The sequence below is a fragment of the Eptatretus burgeri genome, chromosome 9 (genome assembly GCF_056783735.1).
Source record: "Eptatretus burgeri isolate ZD-2024b chromosome 9, Ebu_testis_v1, whole genome shotgun sequence".
Taxonomy (NCBI): domain Eukaryota; kingdom Metazoa; phylum Chordata; class Myxini; order Myxiniformes; family Myxinidae; genus Eptatretus; species Eptatretus burgeri.
In genome coordinates, this window is record NC_140969.1 from 69,430,066 (window position 1) to 69,448,698 (window position 18,633).

General features: G+C 42.5%; 1 protein-coding gene across 6 annotated transcripts in view; it reads right to left on the reverse strand.

The window, feature by feature from the left end:
- LOC147020304 (receptor-type tyrosine-protein phosphatase kappa-like) overlaps positions 1-18,633 on the reverse strand; it is a 374,226-nt gene that overhangs the window by 67,423 nt on the left and 288,170 nt on the right. For all 6 annotated transcript variants that reach the window (XM_085895598.1, XM_085895596.1, XM_085895595.1 and 3 more), the window contains 3 exons: positions 16,122-16,219; positions 10,069-10,185; positions 9,444-9,598 (listed from right to left, as the gene is read on the reverse strand). In XM_085895598.1, coding sequence (XP_085751724.1) covers positions 9,444-9,598; positions 10,069-10,185; positions 16,122-16,219 — 370 coding nt within the window. The remainder of the gene's footprint in view (positions 1-9,443; positions 9,599-10,068; positions 10,186-16,121; positions 16,220-18,633) is intronic.

An 18,633-nucleotide genomic window follows, 5' to 3' on the forward strand; every position in this document is an offset into this window, starting at 1 on the left:
ACGGCTGTACTGCTGATGCGATGCCCTGTTACCAAAATGCTGGTACTCATTTTTGCCAACCTCAGAAGGATGACAGGCTAAGTAAACCCTACCTGGTGTTAATTCATCGACCTGACAGGGGGCTCAAACTCAAGACCCAAGGTTCTTAAGCCAAGCACCTAAACCGTTAAACCAACACCAGGCCTAGATCGTTGATGAAGATTAGGAATCGGACTGGGATAAGAACACTGCCTGGAGGCACTCCAGCCTTGACAGGGAGAGGAGAATAAAATATTCCGTTGAATGCCACAAGTTGGGCACGAGAGTGGAGGAAATCAGTAACCCACGAGTGGAGTTGACCTTGAATGCCATCGGAAAAGAGTTTGGAGAGTAAGGCAGGATGCCAGACTGTACTAAAAGCTCGATGTATGGTTAAAGAGATGGCCCTGATCTCATGTCTCACATTGAGCCTCCATCCATTGTTGGGAGAATGGAAGCAGCATGTGCAAGGTAGAGTGACCAGGTCCGAATCTGAATTGATAGTCTGAGATGAGGCTGTTGGAGAAAAGGAATTATTTTATGACAATTGCGATGATGGAATCCATGACCTCAGGTCTGTAGTTAAGTGGATCCGTTTTTGCATCATTTTAATGTCATACTGTGATGTTTGCCAATTTCCAAGCAGGTGGAAGATGACATGGTAAAACAACAGGGTGAAAAGGGTAGAGAGAGGAAGCACAAGAGCAGCAGAGCAGGTTTTTAGGACACGTGAGGTGATGCCGTCGGTTCCAGTTGCAGAAGCAGAGTTGAGGGTTGCCAGAAACTTCACCACCTTCACAGGTACAAAACACACAGAGTTCAGGAGCAGCTATGCATGTCTGCGTAGGGATGGTGCAGAGAGTGAAGGTTTGGGGACACCAGATTTGGAAGCAAACACAGAATTGAAACATTGGGCCTCCTCACGAGCGGAGTCGGCTGTGGTGCCATTTGAAGTGAGGGAGAAAATGGAGGCGGAGCATAAACCACAGACAGACTTAACAAGGAACCACCAGGTTTGAGAGGATAGAGACAAGTTTGCATGCTTTATCATGAGGTTGGATAGATGTATTCTGGCTCACCTGAGAGTGGACACACTTGTTTTGGGCTTTGTGGAATGATTTTTACATTGGCTTCAGTTGGGTTTGCTTTCCAGGAAGAGAAAGTAAGTTGTTTCAGAGCAACCGCCTCATCACTAGATTCAGTGTACCATGGGTGGCAAGAAGGGTAGGATAACTGAACATGAAATGGGATGTATCTGTGCATAAGAAAGAGCAGGTTTCTGTGGAAGAATTCCCAGGCTGAGTTAATATCAAGGGTGGTAGATTTGGTTATTGAGAATGATCTGCCATCATTATGTCAAAACCCAGGGATTATGTCAGCATTTTAGCTTCAACTGCAAAATGAACGAGACACCTTTTTCTTGAGGCTTGGTGTTCAACAGAGGCTGTGCTTTCCCCTCACGAGACAATCCAATGATATCCTGGGGGTTTATGAATCTTTGATCAATGGTTCCACTTATCACATAAATATTCTTCCCACAAATTCTAACATATTGATCCACCAAACACATTATGTTCAATACTCTTGGTGCTCCATTTGTAATAGATTTTATTTCTTCACTATTTTCTCATGGTGTTACTTCCCTCCCCTCCTGGTGTGAGCATAATCACATTGTATACAATGCACAGTGGATGTAGTATTGCTGCGAATTTGGAAGCTTACTGCACTCAGCATTCAGGTCCCCATAGCTCAGTTATTTCGATAAGTAAATGTGGATAGATAGCTCCCTTTCCCTTATGTCTAATGGGAATTAAGTGTGCATGCGCTGCGGAGTTATTTTATAGATAGGATTTTTACACTTACAACAACAACAACACCAACGGCACCGTCGCCTCGCTCACCGACGCCATAGCGCACGTGTTTCTGGCTGCGGACGTGGGTGGGACCCCTCGCTCCAGAGCCGACTCCACCCACGAGGGCAAGGCGTGCCCTTCGTCTAATCAGGAGGCGAGTGGCCAGGGAAGAAATCCCTCCCACCTCGGGAGAGGAAGAGTGATCGGGGCGTTCTGTCTGGCTGGTTGGGTCTGCCTCGCCTGGTGTCGTCTGATCCGTGGAAGTTTTTCCGGCCTTGAGCGCCTGTCGCCTCGTCGTCTCCCACCTCGTCCGCCTTAGTGCTGGCTGGCGTCCGTCATTCTGTCCCTTGTCCCTGGTGCTTGGTGCTGCGTTGAGGCGGTGGGTTCGAGTCCCGCCACCGGACAAGCTCGACCAGACCACACGAGGCGGGCAGGTACAAGTGTAGGCTCTTGCCCTCAGCTCGCCTTCCCTCCCGAGCTGAAGGGCCGAATAAAGGCCGCGGCCATAATTTCTTTTGGGTGCGTGTGTTTGTGTCTCTGGGCCCAGTCTATAAGTAGCAATTGTTTAAGTGCCTTGTACATTATTTGCATTTCTTCTCGATAGTCGGTTTAACTCTGCTCTTCGGTGTTCCCCTCCCTGCCTATTGTAAATGAATATCCATTTTGTTGAATGTTTCAGCTCGTTTTTGTGTTTCTTTCATTGGCTTAGCACGGTGCGTGTTGAGAAATTGGGAAGCGGCAAATTGTGCATTTGGACCGACGGACCTCGGTAACCATCCGCTCAGGTTACGCACGGTTCGAGCACGCCAACAGCTCGTTCCGCTTGAGCTCCGTCGAGGATGTGAATTTCCCGGTAGCTTTGCCACGTGGATACTTAGGTATATTGAAATTGGCAATTAACCCTATTCCACACGGCCAAATTATTGGCGATTCACGGTCCTGTAAGGGACCCGTGCCTTCTCGAAGTTCTCCGAGAAGCACGATCTAGATTCCGGGTGTTCGGCGGAGCCGACTCTACTGCTCCACCTAGCGGTCGTGCTCGCCGCCGACACCCGGGTCCACAACAGTACATCTATACTTTCAGAAGGCATTTGACAAGGTACCAGTACAGAGGAGGTTGTTAGCTAAGGCGAGGGCTTGCGGAGTGGCTACCAGAGTAACTAACTGGATTGGAAACTGGATTAGTGATTGCAAGGAAAGAGTGTCTGTGAATCAGAGGTTATGTGGCTTGGAGGATGTAAGTAATGGAGTTCCTCAGGGATCAGCACAGGAATGTTATTAGTCCCCTACCATTTTCACCGGAGGGGACCACAACTTTGCTCTCGGTCTGTTCGTCTATCTGTCCGTCCTGTCCCACCTGTGGTTTTTCAGAATTTTTTTCCCACACCCTTTAACATATTCAACTGAAACTTGGTACATGGCTTTATTTTGACAAGTTATAGAACAAATTTCGAGTTTCAGGGCGTTTCATCAATTTTTCACAGAGTTATGCCATTTATAGACTTAGAAAATATCACATATAATACATGGGTCAATATTCAGCTGCCCTGACTCCACTGACTGCTTTACACCCATTGGATAGACAGCTGCCCTGACTCCACACTAATAAAATCATGCTCCACCATTGCATGAAGCAGCACAAATCAGCAGGCCTCAGGTCTTATGCCCGGGTGTTAGTCCATGGCCAAGTGCAATTGGAATAATCCCACGAACATAATCACGATGTATTATGGATGTAAATAAGCCGTACACATGTTTTTGCTTCATGTATGCACATCGGGTTATTTTAATATGAAATGGGCAAAGTGTCGAAACGAAAGAAACAGGGTGGGAAGGAGAGTTTCTTCTTCTTCTTCATTTTGGTTCAGGTATCAGTTCGAGTTTGTGTTCAAGCAAACAGGTTGTTATATCTGGTTTGTTATGCCAGTTGTATTTTTTGGTGTCTCATCCACGAAAGATATCAGGAAATAAAAATTGCCGAATAGACCCAAACACTGTTTGTTGGAGCATTTCTTCTTCTTCTTCATTTTGGTTCTGGGATCTCGAGTTTGCGTTAAACGCAAATTAATTTTAATCTCTCAAACATTCATTGGGATAGGTAGGGGACATGAATTGCAAAGCAATTCTTGCTCTTGTTTATTAAATATGAGCAAATACCACCCATCGCTTTGCTGATGGGAATATTGAGAGGGGGGAAAAAGAGGGGGGAGAGAGGAAGAGGAAAGTGAGGAGGTGGAGGGGGAAAGAGAGAATATGCAGGGGGTGGGGGGAGGGGAGAAGAGGGAGGGAGAGTGATTCATAATGTCTCATCAAAATGCTTCTGCATAGAATAACAGTGAAGATGTAAACAAAATAATGTCTGAAATACATTTTCTACCGGTTACACTATAAACACGGCCCAGAGACAATCACCACCCGGACATGTCCGGAGACAAACACCACCCGGACGTGTCCGGAGCTAAGCTGTCTTGAGACAAACAACGCCTGAACACATCCAGAAACAAACTCCCGCACAGACACGTTTGGAGACAAACACCACCTGGACACGTCTGGAGACAAACACCATCTGGAAACAAACGCCAGGACACGTCTGGAGATAAACACCGTCCAGAGACAAACACCGCCCGGACGTGTCCGGAGACAAACACCCATCGGATGTGTCCAGAGACAAACACCGCCCAGACGTAACCACCATCCAGACATGTATGAAGATAACCACCATCCAGACATAACCACGGTCCAGATACATCCAGAGTCAGGGGGGGAGGGGAGAGTGAGAGGGGTGTGGAAGGAAGATACCGCACTGTATTGGGAGGGGGTAGAGCAAGGATGGGACAAAGAGAGAGTGATCGCGGAGTTAGCAGAGAGAATACGTTTTGCTTTATGAAAATACACACACACACACACACATATGCACGCGCGCGCGTGCACGTACACACACACACACACACACACACACACACACACACACACACACACACACACACACACACACACCCACACTTTGAGATCTGGTCTCTGTTTCACCTCCTGAAACCCACCCACATGTGGAGATAGCAGGCAACTTGCAGGTACAAACACACCTGTTATGGTGATATATATATATATATATATATATATATATATATATATATATATATATATATATATATATATATATATATATATATATATATATATATATATATATATATATATATATATATATATATATACATATATATATATATATACATATATATATATATATATATACATATATATATATATATATATATATATACATATATTTTATGGCCGGATGCCCTTCCTGACGCCAACCCTGATCACCTCTTACGACACACAGGGATATGGTACACCTATTCTAACCGGGGCATACACCGGGACCAGTACACTGGTACTCATTTCGCCGACCTCGGAAGGATGACAGGCCGAGTCAACCCCCTGGTGTTAATTCAGCAGCCAATGGGGCTTGAACTCAGGACACTGGGATCCCAAGCTGCCACCCTAACCACTAAGCCAACATATATATATATATATATATATATATATATATATATATATATATATATATATATATATATATATATACATATATATATATATATATATATATATATATATATATATACATATACATATATATATATATATATATATATACATATATATATATATATATATATATATATATATATATATATATATATATATATATATATATATATATATATATATATATACATATATATATATATATATACATACATATATATATATATATATATATACATATATATATATATACATACATATATATATATATATATACATACATATATATATATATATATATATATATATATATACATACATATATATATACATATATATATATATATATATATATATATATATATATATATATATATATACATATATATATATATATATATACATATAATATATACATATATATATATATATATATACATATATATATATATATAATATATACATATATATATACATATATATATATAATATATACATATATATATATATATATATATATATATATATATATACATATATATATATATATACATATATATATATATATATATAATATATACATATATATATACATATATATATATATATATATATATACATATATATATATATATATATATATATATATACATATATATATACATATATATATATATATATATATATATATATATACATATATATATATATATATATATATATATATATATATATATATATATATATATATATATATATATATAGCCTGGTGTTGGCGCAGTGGTTAGGGCAGCGGCTTGGGATCCAAGAGGTCCTGAGTTCAAGCCCCGTTGGGCCACTGAATGAATACACCAGGGGGTTGACTCAGCCTGTCATCCTTCCGAGGTCGGCGAAATGAGTACCAGTCTGCTGGGCCGGTGTATACCCCGGTTAAAATAGGTGTAACATGTCCCTGTGTCGTAAGAGGCGACCAGGGTTGCGTCAGGAAGGGCATCCGGCGTAAAACATGTGCCAAATCACTATGCGGATCATACGGATGATCCGCTGTGGCGACCCCTCACGGGAGCAGCTGAAAGAAGAAGAAGATATATATATATATATATATATATATATATATATATATATATATATATATATATACATATATACATACATATATATATATATATATATATATATATATATATATATATATATATGTGCACATGCATAAAATACATAAAAACGACAAACACAAAGATTTACCTTTATTAAAATAAAAAAAACACAAAAAAAATTATATGTATATATATATGAATATAACAAAAGATACTTCCAGTAAGCTGTCGTCTGTGAGACACAAAAGCGACCACTGCAAACAAGCAGTGTATCAGCTGCCACACCGCAGTCCGCAGTTCAGTCAGTCAACTTCGTTAGTAATGTTCGTCCATCCGTTGGGAATCAGTTCATGGACACGTTTCTGGCTCACTGACATTAATCTGCATGGAGTGGGTTCCCCTCAAACGTTGAGCTGCCAAGCTCTCCCATATGGAATAAATATCCCATCGTACCTCTTCACTGGAGTGGCATGGAAGCAATTGATGCAAGGGTTCTGACCGACTTGGGCTGCCTGTTAAAAATGCATCCTATTTAAGTTGGAAATTAAGGAAGAAGAACAACAAAGAAACCTGAATATTTCGTCTTCATGGTTCGCTCTACGAAAGGAAGCTTGATGAAACACAAAGTGTAAAACTGAAACTTCTATGTAAGTCGAAGATTGAAGAAAAAAAAAAAACCAAAAGCCTTTCCGTGGCTCCTGTAATGAAAAGCGGAAGCAGCGACTGAAGTTATTCTTATCTTGGCATAAATGGCAAATATTCAAGTTGTAATCCATGTCAAGTTATTGCTTCATCTTACCATAAGAACGTCTCCACTTACAAAGTAGAATATGAAAATGTCAGGCAGTTCAGAACTTTCCCGTTTTTGTAAAACGTTTTAATTATGAAATAAATGAAACCTGTAAGATTGCTGTTCACACATTGTAACATCACTTCCACGCTTCACATCACCCTGACTTCCTCACTAGTCGAACATTCACATTGACGTCATGCTTCAAATATTGTGTGCTTCAAATATTGTGACAAACCACTTCAGGATGTTTCAGTGCACCTAATCTTGGATAGATGTTAAGCCGAATGACCCGTCTTCATCTTTGTTGGTGGACGTTAAAGACCCCACAGTGACCTTCATGAAGAGAAGGTGTTATTGCCAGAACACTGAACAAATGACAACTTTCTGCCGAAGCCAACTTGGGTCATCCAGGTCCTGCAATACCTGAGCCAGAAACTATCCAGAGCCTTTCCATAAGGTGGGAATAAATGGGGTCGTTGTTGTTCTTGCGTATGGCAGATTGGCTGCCAGGTAGCTATCATTTTGTTGGGGTGTGATTATGCCGCTGATGCTGTGCCCCGATACCAGTACAATGGTGCTCATTTCGCCGACCTCGGAAGGATGACAGGCTGAGTCAACCCCAGCTAGTGTTAATTCGGTGGAAAACGGGGCTCAAACAGGACCCTAAGACCCCAAGCCAGCCACTCTAACCACTAAGCCAACACCAGGCTGTTGGGGTGTTAAAGAAATAGTAGCAGTACTCGTACTAGTAGTGGTAGTAATAGTAGTAGTTGTCGTAGTCTTCAGGTGGTTCATTTCCAGGGTATTTGTTGCCTCTCCTTTTCCAAAGTGAAATTTGCCATCTAAGTGTCGTTATTTAAAATACTAGTATGTGCCCGTAAAATAAATAAATAAATAAATAAATAAATAAATTCAAACCGCGAGCAAGAAACAACAACCACACAGGCTGTTTCTTCGCTCTTGCGTGCCCGTACGTGCGTGGCCCGGAAGTTCGCATATCGCAGTTACGATTATTCGCAATTTAGTTTTAATGGCAAATTATTCAATTAGCGCCAACGTATTTTGCCTTTTCGCAATGTCTTCGCAAAGAAAAACAAAAAGAGAACAGAAGAGAGAAAATTTTTTTTACTTCCTGGTTCGGAGCATACCAGCTCACTCTGATGTTACCGAAATTTATGCACCGTCTAATATGAAAACGATCATAACTTGGGGCATTGTGTTTATCTATAAATGCGCATAAGAAATCGAGAAATTATTACAATACACGAAGTCATCACTCTCCGGAAGCCCGTACATTGTAACCCATAATGGGGAACGCGGCTGAGGTTCCCTTCCCCCATCAGCCACGCCCATGCAGCAACGTATCTTGTCATTGGTTGGTAAATAAATGGCCATAACTTGGGAAGCACTTGTCCAATTAATATTAAACCTTGAAAAGGCACACCCTCAGGTCCCCTGCACTATACCTGGCAAGTTACAATTATATCAGAGCAGTGGTTGTCGAGAAACAGCGGTCACACACACACACACACACACACACACACACACACACACACACACACACACACACACACACACACACACACACACACACACACACACACACTGCTGGAATTATAGATAGATAAACGGTACACAAGACTTGTGGAGATTTTTGGAAACACACCACCTCTGCATTATAGTCAACAACCAACAGCACCCCACCGCTTTTTTTATAACTCACTACTTCCTTGGTTCCATTTCATTGTTGACGGACTATCAAGGAAAGGGAACGGGAGTGGAGAGGGGTTGTTGAGTTGGAAAAGTAATTAAGTTTGCTATTATTTCCCACAAGAAAACAGTTTTCCGCATAATTGTACACACGGGGTCCCTCCTCAACATAGAAAACAGGAGATTAAACTTTATCTAAGTTAAGAATGTATTCGGAGGGGGAAATAAGCCCATAATCATGTCATGTGAAACATCAAACATCAGGCAGCTCCTCTGAACATCTTTATGTGCCATCTTGCTCACATTTTCCTCCGAATAATTTTGTCATGTTGAGTGCGTGGTTTATACATACAGATGTGAATGGACAGAGAATATAACAAGTCTGATTGCGAACAAGTGCTCTGAGCTTTTGCAAACCTGCAATGGACCACCACGGGTCCCGAATGAGGAGCATTCGTAGACTTGACCCTGCGGATGAACGCTAACAGGCCTGTAGCATGATAGGGAACGCCATGGTCAGGCCAGCCAGTGAAGTGGAACTGCCTGAGTTGCCTCGTTTCATCGGATCCTGCCTGGAAGAAGGGGGACTGAGGATCAGGCACTCTGCATGTAACGTTTGTTGGGTTCATCCATTTACAACAAAATTAATGTGACTGCATCTGGTGATGTAGGTTTAGCCTTAAGAATGAGGTTGTGCAATATTTAGGGCCCCCTAAAATCGATTTCTTTTGGAAATGCAAATACTTCACGGTAAAACATGACCCGTTTTATTCCTCTTCTGTGTCATGGAAACCATGGCAACATAAAACAATAGGTCGTTAATAAGAAATGGTCCATGCAGCCTTGCGGGGAATACATATCATTTGTGGGGAGTGCGATTTGTTGCCACTGGCAGTGCCACACACTCTTCAGCTGCGAGTAGGACATGTCACACACTGATTGTGTTGCTTTACTTTCTATCTCAAACCTCAGAAACCGCCTTGAACACGTTAATTAGTTTGAACTGTACCCTTGTACCACCACACGACTGTGCTATGTGTACCTTATGCAGGCTGAATGTGCGGATCATGTATTCAGCCAGCATCTCTGTCTCCACCAGAGTCACTTTGATGTCACCGTGGATCTCACTTGCGTCGGGCCAGTACTTACAGCATTTAACCTGTTGGATATAAACATGGAGGGACTATGCGTCAATCATTTGCATTCACCTTTGATTGGTTCGATCTTCAAAAACGGTGGAAAAATAATTGTGGGGATTATAAAGGGGCAAATAAAACAAACGACAAGCAATCAAAATACCAATAATAATAATAATCATCATCATCATCATCATGCACCATCATCATCATCATCATCATGCACCATCATGCACCATACTCTATCAGTTCTACGACAACAGTTTCTTGGTTAAGGTTCTACTCCGAGATGGGAGTGTGCATGAATTTGTAATTTGTTCAGGATTTAAGTGAAAACTTGCTTCCTCATCTTAAAGGACATTGTGATCTTTAACGTCCACCATCTAATGCTGGCAAACGAGACACCCAGTGTAATGTCCATCCGAGGGACAGCACACACACTGATGAATGACCTTGCCGGTGAAACACTGGGATGACAGTTGATAGCTGGGTTGGGATTAGAACCCAGGCTATATAGCTTAGAGGGGAGAGTGCATACCTCGAGGCTATCCTGTCAGGCCAAAACAATTTATCATTGTAAAAATACATCATATAGGGTCAAACATGTCTTTATGTTGCCAGAATTCTCTGCCAATATTACATCATATAATGTGAAATCGCCTTTATCATGGAAGCCACCTGTCATCTGTGGCATCTAAGTGGCTTTTATTCTCACATATTTGGTAACAATGTTGAAACCTTAGTGTATCATAATAATAATAATAATAATAATAATAATAATAATAATAATAATAATAATCAATATTCAGTATATCGACCTATCTCTCACTCACTAAGTCTACTTATTACATGCTATCAGAACGTACTTTGAAACCTTTCAAATCTTTGGACTGCTGAGACCCCTTCGACCTTTGAAAACCCTTTTAGATGCCTCAGACATTTACATCATTTAGACCCCTTGTACCCCTCTATAGCTTCAGACCCCTGAGACCCAAAATACCCCTAAACCCCTCAAGAACCTGAAGACACTTTAAGCTCTCGACAACCCACTAAGATCCCTAAGATTAATAAAGACCCCCAATACCCATAAGATCCCTTAGACCCTGTAAACCCCATTATAACCCGAAGACCCTCTGGACCCTGTTAGAACCAGAAGACTCTAGAGACCCCAATATACTCTTTAGAACCCTTAGATTCCTAAGACCCCATAGACATCATTATAACCCTAAAACCTTGGAGACCCTGTTAGACCCCTAAGGTCTGTTACGAATCCGAACACCCTTTAGAACCTGATAGACCCACTTAGAACCCTATTACATTTAAGACCCCTTCAACACTTTAGATCCCTTCACCCTTGAGACTTTTTACACCTTTTAGACCCCTAGAACTTGCAGACCCCACAGACCCTTTCGGCCTTTACACCTCTTAAGTGCTTTTAGACCCCAAAGACCTGAACACCGCTTAGACCCCTCATACCCTTCAGACATGCAAGACAGCTTTGACCCTTGACAATTTAAAGCTTTTACACCCTTTTTAGGCATTTTAGATCCTTTTCGACACTTTTAGACTCCTGAGACATTTGCAGTACATGCTTTAGAATAGATATTGGATCCTTTCGACCACTTTGACCCTTACTACGATTGGAACATACCCTTTAGACATTTAGACCCTTTCGACCATCTCAAACCTTTGAGGCTCACACCGTGCAAACATCTATAGTCTTCTTGCAAAACAAAGACGACTTTCTTCAGCAAGTAATGTACAAACTCTACGCACCCAGAGGGTGGGTAGTCTGCTCGAGTATTCATAAAAACAACATTAATCATTTTTTATTGGAACCATTTGATATATTTTGACCATCAATATAGTATGAAAAGTATATATCTCCACTTCCCAAGTGGTTAAGCAACTCCCTGAGAATGTAACTGCGGGCTGCAAAGCAGATTACAACAATCGGCCTGACCGCGCAGTACGCACAGCAATTCATCACATGGTGATGAAAGTCTGGCCAAAGTGTCATTGCATGTATTTCTGTATCAGCAATTCAAGCAGCGTGCTACAGCACAGCATGGGGGTGAGGCAGGCTCAAACTCTGTAATCTTTGGATCAGAAAGAAATGTCTGCATTTTGAGAGCACTTAGCAAATGGAAAATCTAAAGCAGCAGGGGGAATTCAATGTGTTCAATCAAAATGGTGCTCTTTGATTGAGAGCCATATTTGAAAAAAAGCTTTTGTTTTGGGGGAGTTGGCTTAAAGTCCTCCCTGAAAGACTTTTCTGAGCAGGAAAGATTTTAAGTCCCAGGAGGAGAGTTTGAAACCACGTGAACATTAACATTTCCATAATTCACTTATGGCCTCGCTCTACCCGCCGTCTATTCCTGTAAGTCCGCTCTTCCAATCCCTCTCCCCAAGTTGCATGTGTTCTTCTTGGGACCTACAACGAGTTAACACCCCAAATTCTAGGATTAATGCTCACTTTAATTCCTTCATCACACCTTTTGTCTCACCTCTATGTGTCTGTCATCTTGTGCCGTTTCATCCAGTGTTTTAATGCTGCTGTCCATCACCAAATCATGGTTTTACCTCGATGTCCCCTCTTCATCTCTACGACTACCACTGACCCAATAACCAATTTTCCTTTCTACCACCCTCCTTCGATATTGTTGAGTCTTCCTGCCCGTCGGCATGCGGGCGACCGCTTCTAGCAAATGGCGGCCGCTCTCGCCCACCGAACGGACAAACCTAGTCGCAGCTTTTGGATCAACGCCAAAATCCAGCTACGGGTGTATCTTTAATCACACCACAGCCTTGTCAATACTCTACCCGCGCTACAGGGTCCGATCGCCGAATGGTCGATTTACCTAATTAATCGCGCGGGCAGACTACCGAGAGACTGTACCTCAACGGGGCCTGCTTGGAAACGAGCCCTGCTTGGAAACGAGCCGCTTAAGCAGCTCGCTCCGTTTTGTGATAACTGAGCGGGGTATTATCGCGAAGCCCCGTTGGACCCGATTCTTTTATCGGCGATTAAAAAGCCAGCTATATTCCGAACTCAATTATGGCAGTGCAATGAGGGAAAGGACGCAACGAATGGGTGAACATTTAAACCATGACATTTACTTCACACCCGTAAGCAGTCATGTTGTCATGTATGCAACCAATGCACGTATGTAACCATGCAGTCATGTATACAACCAATGCACGTATGCAATCATGCAGTCATGTATACAACCAATGCACGTATGGGACAAAACACGAGCAAGACAAAGAACTACAACCGTCTATTTATTATGTACACACATGCACTTAACAGTTCTACTTCACGGACTTGGCGCCACAGCATTCATGCAAAGAAAAACCCCAGAAAAGGCAAGGGGGCAGAACTGGACCTCGTGGGTCTTTATAAGTCACGGAGCTGTGGAGACCGCAAAAGCTCCGAGAGACCGCGCTGGTTACCTGTCGCCTTCCTGGCGACTCGCTGGGGTTTCCTCGACGTTCCGTCCACACGGCAGCTGGTGTGACCGCAGCTCGGCCCAGGCCTCGTCGTGCGGTCTGGTCGATCGGGCCGAGTCGACAACGCCTCAGAGGAATGAACGGGCCTTTGCTCTTTCAGAGTTGATGCTCTCTTAAGAGCCCGCCCGTTCCTCAGCGTCGTTTGGACTGTCCCGGGGCCCGATCACCTCGGACCGTTATGCCGCTGGTTGGCGACTCCTCTCCGGCCTCTCTCCAGCGACCCACTGTTCGGCACGGCACGGCAGGCTGCACTCCTAGCTCCAGTCTCCTCCGCTCTCTCTCCAGCTCCTCCCCGACTGCAGACTCCAGACTCCAGACTGACCCAGCTCCCAACGTGACTCCACACAACTGCACGCTTGGCGTCTCTGTGCGCCCTTATATTGGATCCGTGAGGCGAGGTTTGATCTCCGATCTCTCACCTCTGACCCCCCGCTGGCTCCGCCCCTTTTGATCTTTTGATCCGAATTGTCGCGAAGGTCGGAGAGAGCGGACGTGGGTGAAATCATCAACCCTCGCCCCAACGAAGGAGTCCCCGCGTCTGGTGGCAGAGATGTTGTTCATTCAGGACGCTGTTGCCGGTAACAAGATGGCGGCGTTCATGAAGATGAAGGTGAGGCGATGTTTGTTGTGGCGTAGGTGGTGAGGGGATGTCGTGGTGGTCGTTGTGGAGCTGGTTGATGAGAGCAATGTTTTCGTTGTGGAGAGGTTTGATGAGAGGTTGTTGAGGGGATGGCGAGGAGATGTCGTGGTTGGCGTTGTGGAGATGTGGTTGTTCCAAAATAACGATAGCAAAAGAATAACGGCTAACTGAAGATTCACAGCCCTGCACACGAATAATTGCCCGTTAAACATCGGTGGGGAAATCTAATCTGAACACACACTTATCGACATAACTGATGTCTGGGAAACCTGTATGGTGTTCTGTGAATTTCCACAACCCTAACAATATTATGTTTTGTTTTGGAACATTATTTTTGTTTGCTTGTTGCCCCTGTTCCTTTGTAAAACTTGTCATCGTGTGTTGTTTAGATTTTCCATGTGCCTTGACATTTGCGTAAAGAATACTGGAGTAGGCACTTGTGCTGGCCGCATTATCCATTAAAACCTGATTATTATGATGTCGAAGGCCATATTTTGATAATATTAAAGGGGAAAGAACCACGCTCATGACTGGTGCAACTGCTTCCAATTTTTCTCCAGTTGTGGCAGTTGGAGCCAAGGCTCTTCAAGTTTTTGGAATCTCTTGGCAGCAAGCTGAATCCAAGGGTCTGCTTTTCACTGACTGCAGGGAGGTTATTTGCTTCCTGCCCATACCCTCTAGATCCCTCGACCAATCACCAATCCTCTTCGGTCACGTGCATTGAAACACACACCGAGTTACTCTCCCAAAGTTAAAAGTTGATGCTCACCTCATTCCATCACCCCACTTTTCTCTCATCTGTAATACCAGTCCTTAAATATCGCTGTTAATCATTATTTGTGGGGTTGGGGGTGGGAGAGGGTTTTCGGTGGGTCTCATGGTCTTTCCCACACTTAGTGCAGATGTACAACAAAATATGTCTATGCTTGAGCTTCTTGACACTCACTGAACCCGACTACCCCTTTCCCTGACTGCTACTTCCATTCACTTACTGTGGAGCATACGCTGGTCCACTTACTGGTGGACCTGCTGGCTCAAGATCAGCATACGCTGGTCCACTCCACTTACTGTGGAGCATGCTACTTCCATTCACTTACTTACTGTCCATTTTTGTCGGCCTGTTCCCCTCTGCTCCTGTCAGCCTATTGATCTACCACCTTCTGTATTTTAGCACAGACGGTTTCTACAAAGCCAAGATGACTGGTCTTTTAAAAAAAATTATTCTTTTATTTTTTGTATACCTCATCGGTTCTCATATGAGAGCCAACACACAACACACAGCAAGGGGTGGGGGGGGCATGAGACAAGAGGGGCGGTAGTGGGAAGGACAAAACAGCGGGGAACAGAGACATTAGGAGATCTGTGGGAGAAAGAGGGATGGGGCAGGGAACATGGAGTATACAAGATGGACACCACAGGGACTTTCAGGAAGGAAAGCAGGGAATTTGAAGGAGGTGGGATTGGGGTGAACTAACGGGGGTAGAAAAGATAGAGGACCCGGATGGGGGACGATAAGAGCTGGTTATCGATAAGAGGTGGTGAAGTGAAAGGTGAAAGATGATAAGAGGTGAAACACCAAAACACCCTTATTTGAAACACCAAAATGGGAACAGAGACATCAGGAGATCTGTGGAAGGGAGGGTCATGCATGAGCATCAACTTCTATCGAAACATAAAAAAGCCATGTACCATTAAATGTTGTACTTATTTAAATAAAGACAATATATATGTCTGAATTAAATAATTTCAAATGAAAATATCTGCAGAATTGAATTGCTCAGAATGCCACAAAAGCTTTGGGCTTACCCTGCCAACTTCCACCAAATTGGTGACCATCACGATGCTTGTAGACCTTTCTTGCCATATCATTCTCCAGAAGTCATACACCGCCTCTGGGATTGGACCTAAGAACATGTTTAATATGAGGTCCACATATACAAGGTGCATATAGACTTATTGTTTGTGTAGAGAATCGTACCTGGTTCTCCTCAAAAATTCCAGAACACAAAGCACACATGATGATGTTGCTTAAAACACTGCCAGGCTGAACAGTTTGTTTTGTATCCCATTGATAGGCCACATCTGCATCCAGACCCTAACCAAAATCGAATCGACTTGTTCTCATCACCCATCCAATTCAGCCACCAAGTGTTGTAATACCCAAATCCACAACTCTTAAAATATCATGCAATATATCATTTTTGGTCCTATCTTTCAATGGTTAAGAATCACTTGGAAATATAAAAAATTCTCGCATCCGGATTCGGATCCGAATCTTCAACAAAATCGAACCAATTTGTCCTCCTCACACAACCAAACTGTCCACAAAGTTTTGTCTAAATCTGTCCACAACTTTTTGAGATATCATGCTAAATATTGTTTTTGGCCTCATCTTTGAATGGTGAAGAATCACTTAAAAATTCTAGTGTCCAGATCCCGATCTTCACCAAAATCTAATCAGTTTGTCCCTGTCACACATCCAACATGTCCACCACATTTCGTCTGAATCCATCGACAACCTTTTTAGATATTCTTTTCACAGACAGACAGACAGACAGACAGACGTGAACACATAACCTCCGTCCACCTTTTGTGGCAGAGGTAACAAAGCTTATTGTTCCACTTCATATTTTGCAATGTTGGGACAATAAAGTAGAAACCTGTTGAAAGTCTGCTAATGAGTGTAACATGGGTGAGAAGGCAAAGTGTGGAGGATAGGACTCTGCTGTAAGCAACAGGGTGTGCGTGCCTTGAAGGGAGAGTTCCCCTTGTCTCAAGGGAATGAAGTGCAATAAGGCAAATCCCCCAAAGGGGTCACTATGCCCCCTCGCTGGGTACGCGGATTAGTAGTTTTAGCAGTTTGCAGGGGATCTCCACATTGCAAAACCATTGAAACAAAAAATTTATTAATAACCGCAAAGCTTGTCTTCCATGAACTTCAACCCATTGTCCAGGCATGGTAATTGGTAATTAAGTAGATTTTCACAGCAGTGTTGATGACTGATCACACACCATGCAAATATACAGCTTGCCGATTAGTGTAGATTTAGTGAATGAGCAATTAGGGAATTCATTTGCATTTGTGGGAGCTGCATGTCAAGTTTTGAATGTCCAGGAAAGATCCCAATCTGACTATAGTGATTAGAGAATTTCGAAATTGGTGTTGCTTTAAATCCAATGCAATTATACTGATGATGTCCCGGAGGCTGACTGGGCTGTAATTGAGTGGAGTAATCTTGAGGCCTACACGGTGAGTCGGTGACATCGGAGTGACCTTTATGCAGAAATAAAGTCGAGGGATTAATTGTTATGTACAGGATGGTCCATTTGTCGTTCAGGATGGTCTATTTGTCTTGTTTCACTTGCTCACAATTGGCATTCTGCATTGTTGTGTTATATGTTAGCGACTAAAAAAACATGAGCGAGTATGTCCATGAGTAAAGTGTGGAATAGTATGTGGTCCTGAGAATTTTAGTTCACGAGAAATTAAACAAATAATGATTATGTTTCTCATCAGTTGCTACGCCCATGACGTTGGCAAAAAACAAACAAACAACAACAACAACAACAACAACAACAACAACAACAACAACAACAACACATACAGTATGGGTTATTCTAACATATAATCAATGGAATAAATTTCAACAAGAGGAAAAGATACTTCTGGTAACAAGCTGTGTGGACCACCCTGCAGATAACAGGCAGAGAAGATGCAGGATTTAAGGACCACATAGAAAAAAAAACAAAACAAAAAACATTCAGTCCAGTAGCCCAAGCGTGTTGAGGTTTGCGAGGAATTTGCAGGACAGTCCTACATTCACACTTTGTTCTTTTAAAGAACTAGCCAATTAATTCTGAAATTTAATACATGCTTTTGGGAACCTTGGCCTCATTGATCTGCAATAACCTCTCTTAAGGCCTTGTCACACCTTGACGATTTAGCCAGCGTATGCCGACGTATGAAAAATTTGTCTAAAACGCTGGCACACGTTGAATACGTGTGGGTAAGTTTTGTATACGTTAAGATCACGCTGGCATACGTCGTAGTACGCCGAGCTGTTAGACAAATTTTCCATGCTTGAAATTTTTCGACGTATGCCAGCGTTTGACTCACATGTTCCGCATACGATTTGTCGTGCGGTTATAATATAATATAATTAATTGGCTGCTGCTCAACGATTTAAATCATAACCACACGAGAAATCGAAGTGTCAACATCACCGTCATACCGAAGAAAAAAAAAACAAGGGAGTCTGGAACACTGACACTAACCATTACCTCGACGTGTTTCGACTTATGAGTAACTTACAAGTAA